The 9611-nt window shown below is 35.1% G+C and overlaps 2 protein-coding genes across 2 annotated transcripts in view; one reads left to right on the top strand and one right to left on the bottom strand.

Annotated features, from left to right (window-relative positions):
• LOC137627881 (uncharacterized) overlaps nt 1-9611 on the top strand; it is a 256631-nt gene that overhangs the window by 72675 nt on the left and 174345 nt on the right. The window lies entirely within an intron of this gene.
• On the bottom strand, nt 5849-6391 carry LOC137627357 (uncharacterized). Its single transcript, XM_068358442.1, has one exon. The coding sequence runs from the start codon at nt 6389-6391 to the stop codon at nt 5849-5851; it is 543 nt and encodes a 180-aa protein (XP_068214543.1).

Here is a 9611-nt window from a genome sequence, read left to right as displayed (position 1 = left end):
ACTCGGGCACACTATTCTATCCGGTTTCTCTTTCTCTGATTTTGTTAAAGTTTTTATAGTTGATATAAGAAATATGTATTTAGATGATGTTATTGTTCTTAAAATATTTTACATTTCCTTGTTTCCTTTCCTCAATGGGCTATTTTCCTTATTGGGGTTCCTGGACTAATAATAATAATAATAATAATAATATAATAATAATAATAATATGCCTATCAAAACATAACCTTCGCCTCAACGAAGTTGGCGAAAGTTAAAAGGAAATTAAATTTAAAAAAATCTGAATAAAAAAAAGGAAGATACCGAATTAGTAAAACTTAAAGGACATGTATCGACAAAATGTGAGGAAGATTGCTGAATAGTGCAATGATTATTGACAGCATGAGAAAAACAGTTACATCAATATCTGGAGTGAGCGTATTGATAAAAGTTACCCCCGGAATATTGGAAAGCGCTCGTACGATTGCGTAGCAATATGAATGAAGGACAGAAAAACACACACGTGTGTATCTTATTGACTCAAACCTAAAATGGATTATTAGTTTAAAGGTTTAAAGGACGCTCATGAATGGCAGAGCAAGGGGTAGTGACATTGCCCTAGCAAGCAGGAAAATGCCCTAGAGACTGGCCTTATGTACGTATGATTAGCGTCCAAGCTACGACCATGTGGGGCCAGGCAATGGCTGCTGATGACTCGGCAGGTAGACCTATAGACTCCCTTAAACCACCCATCCTTAGCTCACGATGATGATGAGGTAAGCAGACACTAAAGGAGCTAACAAGTTTTGATTAGGACTCTAACCCCAGTCCGGCGATCATCAGGCAGTGACCATACCAATAGGATAATCGTGCCAACACACACATACACATGCACACAGAAACGACCCCATTAGACCTGGGAGAGATTAATTTGAGATCCAGACTTAGAAAACTATTTAAAATGACACTTTTAATCTGATAACTATTTCAAAGATCCATCAACAAATTTCTGAACATACTACATCGACCAAAATTATTTGCCTCGTTACCTTTCATCTTTAACAAAAAAAAAATTATTTATTTTTTTTTTAATTTTTGTTCAGATGAATATCAAATTAAAAATTTCACACATTACTTTCATGTAATCCATCAATGCCTCTATATCTAGTAAATTCCTAATTCCACGTTTTGAAAAGACAATCAAACAAATGCAACAGCTGTTTAACATTGCAATATATACGTTCCATAATGGAAGGATCTTGCAATGTCCAATCGTTTCTGAAGACGCTCTTTGGGATTCCAGTGTCAAGACTCGTGTGATAAGTGGGCTGAACCATTAACTGGGTCTCTGTGAGAGAGAGAGAGAGAGAGGAGAGAGAGAGAGAGAGAGAGAGACTGTTCTTGTATCATTGTTTTTATCACATTATTATTATTATTATTATTATTATTATTATTATTACATGGTAAGCTACAACCCTAGCTGGAAGAGCAGGATGCTATAAGCCCAGGGGCTCCAACAAGGAAAAATAGCACAGTGAGGAAAAGAAACAAGGAAATAAATAAACTACAAGAGAAGTAATGAACAAACAAGATAAAATATTTAAAGAATAATAACAACATTAAATTAAACCTTAGATAAATAAACTATAAAAACTTGAAAAAAAGATAAGAGAAAGAGAAATAAGATAGAATGGTGTGCCCGAGTGTACCCTCAAGCCTCTATAGTTTAAAGGCAAACTGAATGTAAGAGACGAAGCATGAATAATTATTTGGAATCAATATTCAACCATCTCTTGTTTGTACATAATTGGCGTCTCGCCATCTATAACACATAAAATAGATCTATCAATACCGGTCTTCTATTAATTCATAGCCAATTGGAAACGTCCCTGCCTGGCGATATGCTGGATTGGTGTTCGAGGACCCGCTCAAGCTCAACTGTTTCTTGTAGTTTCCGCAACCTCACCATCCTTGTGAGCTAAGGATGGGGGTTTGGGGAAGCCAATAGGTCTACCTAGTAAGTCATCAGCAGCCATTGCCTGGTCCTCCCTAGTCCTACCTTGGGTGGAGATGGGGCTAGGGCACTAATCATACGTATGTATGATCAGTCTCTTGGACATTGTCCTGCAAGGCCATTGTCACTGTCCCTACCCTCTGCCGTTCATGAGCGACCTTTAAACCTTTAAACGTTCTATAAAAATACAGTCAATGAAAATCATACAATTACTAATTTTATCCTGTAGATAATTATCTATGCTTGATTTCTCGATACAAACAAATAATAATGAAATAAACTATCAGATTTCTCTATATAAGTTAATCGGGAATAAACATAGATTTGACTTTTATCTTACAGGGAAAAAAATATAAAATTTGCTATTTGTACTTGCCTCCAAATGATAACATTTTGTATAATAATTTAGTAGAGGTGATTCAATAACTTCCTCAACCTTTTCCATTATTATTATTATTATTATTATTATTATTATTATTATTATTATTATTATTATTATTATTATTATTATTACTTGCTAAGCTACAACCCTAGTTGGAAAAGCAGATGCTATAAGCCCAGGGCCCCCAACAGGGAAAATAGCCCAATGAGAAAAAGTAACAGTAATAATATGAAAATAAATATTTCCTATATAAACTATGAAAAACTTTAACAAAACAAGATGAAGAGAAATAAGATGGAATAGTGTGTCTGAGTGTACCTTCAAGCAAGAGAACTCTACCCAAGACAGTGGAAGACCATGGTACAGAGGCTATGGCACTACCCAGGACTAGAGAACAATTAATTACATATGCTTGATTTCTCAATGCAAACAATAAAAGTTGGAGAAAACTATCAGTTTCTTCCATATAAGGTAATCAGAACTAAACAATTCTTCTTCACCCAAGGGGTTAAATATTGCACTGTAATTGTTCAGTGGCCACTTTCCTCTTGGTAAGGGTAAAAGAGACTTTAGCTATAGGTAAGGAGCTCTTCTAGGAGAAGGACACTCCAAAATCAAACCATTGTTCTCAAGTCTTGGCTAGTGCCATAGCCTCTGTACCATGGTCTTCCACTGTCTTGGTTTAGAGTTCTCTTGCTTGAGGGTAAACTCGAGCACACTATTCTATCTAATTTCTCTTCTTGTTTTGTTAAAGTTTTATAGTTTATATGGGAAATATTTATTTCAATGTTACTGTTCTTAAAATATTTGATTTTTCCTTGTTTCCTTTCCTCACTGGGCTATTTTCCCAGTTGGGGCCCCTGGGCTTAAAGCATTCTGCTTTTCCAACTAGGGTTGAAGGTTAGCAAGTAATAATAATAATAATAATAATATAATAAACAGATGCAACTGAGAATCAGTACTAAAAACTAATAATAATAATAATAATAATAATAATAAACAGATGCAACTGAGAATCAGTACTACTACTACTACTACTAATAATAATAATAATAATAATAATAATAATAATATAATAAACAGATTCAACTGAGAATCAGTACTAAAAACTAATAACAATAATAATAATAATAATAATAATAATAATAAAAATAATAATGATAATAATAACAAAAACAATAATAATACTAATAATAATAATAATAATAAACAGATTCAACTGAGAAACAGGACCAAAGACTTCTCCCTCTAGAGATCCATTGCCCTCTTCATTTCTTACCAGTCACAGCTTCCTTTGCCCTTTTTATTCTCTCTTCGGGAAGGAAATCTCGAGTCCGGACTAAACGAGCCGTGAAATACCCAGATTCCTCTTCAAACGATCCGGAGGATGTGATCTTATTTTACCCCAGAGGAGATAATATGGCAGAAGGACCTTTGAAAATTCTCTCTCTCTCTCTCTCTCTCTCTCTCTCTCTCTCTCTTAGACTTACAAAATTTGTGTAATTAAATCTCGATCTCCTAACCTTACAAAATTTGTATCATTATCTCTCTCTCTCTCTCTCTCTCTCTCTCTCTCTCTCTCTTAGACTTACAAAATTTGTGTAATTAAATCTCGATCTCCTAACCTTACAAAATTTGTATCATTATCTCTCTCTCTCTCTCTCTCTCTCTCTCTCTCTCTCTCTTTCTCTCTGTCTAACAAAATTTGTATCACATCTCTCTCTTTTAACCTTATAAAATATGTATCATAACATCTCTCTCTCTCTCTCTCTCTCTCTCTCTCTCTTGATTATAAACCCACGTCATTCATCACAATAAGTCACTCTTATTTATTCCTCTCTCTCTCTCTCTCTCTCTCTCTCTCTGTCTTACAAAATTTGTATCACATCTCTCTCTTTTAACCATATAAAATATGTATCATAACATCTCTCTCTCTCTCTCTCTCTCTCTCTCTCTCTCTCTCTGTCTTACAAAATTTGTATCACATCTCTCTCTTTTAACCATATAAAATATGTATCATAACATCTCTCTCTCTCTCTCTCTCTCTCTCTCTCTCTCTCTCAGACTTACAAAATTTGTGTAATTAAATCTCGATCTCTTAACCTTAAAAAATCTGTATGATTAAATTCTCTCTCTCTCTCTCTCTCTCTCTCTCTCTCTCAGACTTACAAAATTTGTGTAATTAAATCTCAATCTCTTAACCTTAAAAAATCTGTATGATAAAATTCTCTCTCTCTCTCTCTCTCTCTCTCTCTCTCTCTCTTAGACTTACAAAATTTGTGTAATTAAATCTTGATCTCTTAACCTTAAAAATCTGTATGATAAAAATTCTCTCTCTCTCTCTCTCTCTCTCTCTCTCTCTCTCTCTCTCTTCTCCATTGAGAAGTATAAAAGAAAATGCAATGTTCAATTAAAAGGTCTGAAGAGTTATTACAAAACACTACAAAATATTACTTGTCCTGTACTCACCACCCAATGGCATGAAGCTGTAACGACTCGCTTTTCCTGTTGAAAGAGAAGAGACAAGATTAGTCTAATGATTTTGTTACAAATATACAAAATATCCCAAGTTCATATGGTAGCCAGATGTGGTATATATGAATTAATGGACTAAAACCATGGGAAAATCGGTATTATAACATAAACACAGTAATATATAAATAGAAATAACTCAGATATAAATAGTTGATGGATGAAATTAAAAAGTCAAGACGAAGAGATTCAATGGTATGTTATAATAAACTATTTCCAAAGTTCAAACTTGCAATAAAAGATTTTATGTTGAACAGGCTGACATAAGTCTTTTTATAGCTTATATATGAAATATCTATCCAAATGTTGTTAACGTTTTCAAAAAACTTTATTCTAATTGTTCATTACTTCTTACATCGTTTATTTATTTCCTTAATTCCTTTCCCTCACTGGGCTATTTTTCCCTGTTGGAGCCCTTCGGCTTACAACATCTTGCTTTTCCAACTAGGGTTGTAGCTTAGCTAATAATAATAACAATAATAATAATAATAATAATAATAATAATAACAATGTCCCAATTTACAAGTTACTCACAAACACTACGTATCAAGACTGCAGTATCCTGGAGAGTTCGTAATCAATCTGTACACTTTTTAGAACGATTTATTGTTAATTTGTTCTCTTCATTTATTTATTTCCTTATTTCCTTTCCTCACTGGGCTATTTTTCCCTGTTGGAGCCCCTGGGCTTATAGCATCTTGCTTTTCCAACTAGGGTTGTAGCTTAGCTATTAATAATAATAATAATAATAATAATAATAATAATAATAATAATAATAATACACTTCCCAAAATGCTTACATTTGAACATCTGAAACCTAGTCTACTGACACAACCCTTATGGCAAATTCTGTGGAAATTTGTTGGCCTTTCGGGGAGATACTGAAGTCAGGCACTGGTGCCTGGGAGGCCGTTCAACAGCTCTGTGAAACTGGAGGAAACTCAGCAGTTGCTGTATGAAATGAATTCATATGATTGGGCAGCAAGATGCAAGAAATGAAATGGACACTGGGGAGGGTGCCATGGGCGGGGGGGAGAGCACCATGGGCGTGGGGAGAGCACCAGAGGCGTGAGGAGGGCACCAGGGGTGTGGGGAGGGTGCAAGGGGCGTGGGGAAGGTGCCAGGGGCGTGGGGAGGGTGCCAGGGGCGTGGGGAGGGTGCCAGGGGCGTGGGGAGAGCACCATGGGCGTGGGGAGAGCACCAGAGGCGTGAGGAGGGCACCAGGGGCGTGGGGAGGGTGTAAGGGGCGTGGGGAAGGAGCCAGGGGCGTGGGGAGGGTGCCAGGGGCGTGGGGAGGGTACCAGGGGCGTGGGGAGGGCACTAGGGGTGGCGAGAGGGCACCAGGGGCATGGGGATGGATCCAGGGGCGTGGGGATGGATCCAGGGGCGTGGGGAGGGCACCAGGGGTATGGGTAGGCACCAGGGGCGTGGGGAGGGTTAAAATCTAGGTCCAGATAGGGGTTGAAATGACAATGCAAATACATTTAAGTAATGCCTAAAATTCTCCTGCTTTAGTTGTATTGATAGCAATATCCTCCCTATGGTGAAGATGGCACTTCTTTTTCTTCTTTGTCTGCATCATTTCCCACTTTTATGTGGGGTCGATGTTTCTGGCCAGCTTTCTCCATCTACCTCTGTCCCACACTTCATCGCCGGTTAATCCCTTTGATCGAAGGTCATCCTTGATACAGTCCATCCACCTTCGCTTTGGTCTCCCTCTCCTTCTCGTTCCCTGTACCTCCATTTCCATCACTCTCCTCCCAATATAATGTTCATCTCTTCTCATGACGTGAGAAATCTACTTTCTTGGATCTTATCAGATAGTTTTCTAAATATATAAATAAATAAATGCGTTATTATCATGATTATTATTATTGACTTTAGTAGTATTATCATAATAAGTAAAGAATCACAATAAAACAAAAGGAAACAATATATTATAGCATTATTACATCCTACAAGTTTCAGCCCACTGACCGTGTTTTGGTGTTCAATGATAAGCATTTCCTTCTTCATATTCGAGGCACACTCGGGAATCAAACGATATATATATATATATATATATGTATATGTATATATATATATATATATATACATATATATATATATATATATAATTCAGTATGAAATATATATATGTATATATATATATATATATATATACATATATAACAAGAATGACTGATAACAAATCGACATTACGAACGACAGAATAATAGATGAACATCAGGGGAAGGTAATAATAATAATAATAATAATAATAATAATAATAATAATAATAATAATAGTACAAGTGAATAAAAAAATGGCACATTTTGGTGCACAAGAAAATGACAATGGAGTTGGCTGTTGGTGGGAGGTTTTCATTCCTTTTCTATTGGGATAAAGGTAACAGGTAGATATCATGTCAGAAATAACTATAGTGTCTTTTGAAGGACAGAATATAAAACGCGTTACCCACACCAGACTTATTGGGACTCATAAAAATTTACAATTATCCTAACAATAGAGAAAATATCTTTGGAGTAATTTCGGTAAGGGGTAGATGGAGATGGTTTGGGCAGACTCTTCGCACTCCCCAAGAGAGATTAGGTCACCAAACTTTCAACTGGGCTCCACAAGGCACTAGAAGAGTTGGAAGACCTAAGCCTACATGGCTGAGGACTATGAACCGTGAAGTAGATGATGAATAGAGAAGTATTTATTTAAAAGCTCAAGATAGAGACGACTGGCGAAATCTAACCGAGGCCCTTTGCGTTAATAGGCGTAGGATGAGATTATGATGTATAGTCTAAAATCTGAATATTCAGGTTATTCCCTATAGGAACGGGAAACTATGCTTTTAGATTCATCCTACAACAAGAAATGCAGCTGTTTTTAGTCCACTGCAGGATAAAGGCCTCAGACATGTCTGGGATTCGACCAGTTTTCATCACCACGCTGGACAGTGCAGATTGGCGATGGTGGGAGATTTTTGTCTGATAGTTCACAGCAAACCAACCTAGTATGGGTGACCTAGTGGTCCTGACTAGTACAGCTTTGCTGCTCAGGGCGATACTCAAACCTTTTCACCAAGTTAAGGTATTCCCACATAAAATTGTGTTAACAGGAAGTCTACCTATATCTAATGAGAGAGAGAGAGAGAGAGAGAGAGAGAGAGAGAGAGAGAGTGGGGGGGGTATTCTTTTCCACCTCTTCTTAATTAATCTGAGAGGGTCTTAATGAATTTATGATGAAAACTTAGATGACATTTTTCGAAAAATTTCCTCAGGGAAGATGATAAGATTGATCGCATCTCCTAACTTTCAAGACAAGAGTTCAGGGAAGGATCGCGTGTCTTAAGCAAAGAAATCATAATAATAATAATAATAATAATAATAATAATAATAATAATAATAATGATAATAATGATAATAATAATAATAACAATAACAATAACAACAACAACAACAATAACAATAATAATAATAATAATAATAATAATAATAATAATAATAATAATCAATGACACTATAATTATCATTACATTCAATTATTCATTTACTTTAATAGAGAATGATAAGGACAAGACACAAAACTGCAGTACTGTACATTTTAAAGGTCTAAAGGCCGCTCATGATACAATAGCTAGCAGTGCAAGACCCATACAGTGACCTTATACATATATGATCAGCGGCCAAGCCGCCTCTCCAACCAAGCTAGGGCCAGGGAGGGCCAGGCAATGGCTGTCGATATCTCGGTAGGTAGACCTATAGGCTCCCCAAACCCACTATCCTTAGCTCATAAGGATGGTGGGGTTGCAGACAATAAAGGAACTATCGAGCTTGAGCGGGATTCGATCTCCCGTCCAGCAGAACGACAGGCAGGGACGTTTCCAGTAGTTATATTTAACTGTTAAAAAAAAAACAATGAAAATAATCAGAAGTTTAATTCCAGCTGTGACCAGGTTGTGGAATGATACTAATCGGTGGAACTTTATAAAACTTTTTTATGATTTTAGGAGGTAGAATTCTTATAAGAAATAATTCTGATTCTGATAAAAATATAAACTTAAGAATTGAATTTAATTCTATCAACTTTGCTATCAGTTACTTGATTAAATTTTACAAACAAGATTGAAAAAAAAAAAATTGTTAGTTATGAAATAATTTAATGTAATTTCTAATATAATCTTTAATATAATTTATAACAGAACTAACGAAAGTTTCATTAATTTTTTTTTCAGGAAATATCCAGAATCAAGATTGAAAGAAATAGTTAATCATGATATACGTTAATATAATTTCTAGTTTATAACATAAAACTAACGAAAGTTTCATAAACCTCTTTTTTCAAGAAATATTCCAGACTCAAGATTGAGAGAAATTGTTAATCATGTAATAATTTTAGTATCATTTTTATAACATATAAAACTAACGAGATTTTCATTGGCGTAAATAAAGGAAGTTCAAGAGTTATTGAAAAGCAGATTTTGGAAAAATACATGTAGATTTAAAATAAAGTGAAAAAGTATTCCAAAAGTATTAAATATTATTGCGAGTACTGAATTTAGGTATAAAATAACTAGGAAAAATAATAATAAACATAATAAAAATATAAAGATGGAATAATAATTGTATCTCCAATTATCACATACTTTTGCAAGTAGTGAATTATATATATATTTATATATATATATATATATATACATATATATATATATAT

This window comes from Palaemon carinicauda, chromosome 35 (genome assembly GCF_036898095.1).
Source record: "Palaemon carinicauda isolate YSFRI2023 chromosome 35, ASM3689809v2, whole genome shotgun sequence".
In the NCBI taxonomy this organism is placed as follows: Eukaryota; Metazoa; Arthropoda; class Malacostraca; order Decapoda; family Palaemonidae; genus Palaemon; species Palaemon carinicauda.
This window is presented reverse-complemented; position numbering and strand designations above follow the sequence as displayed.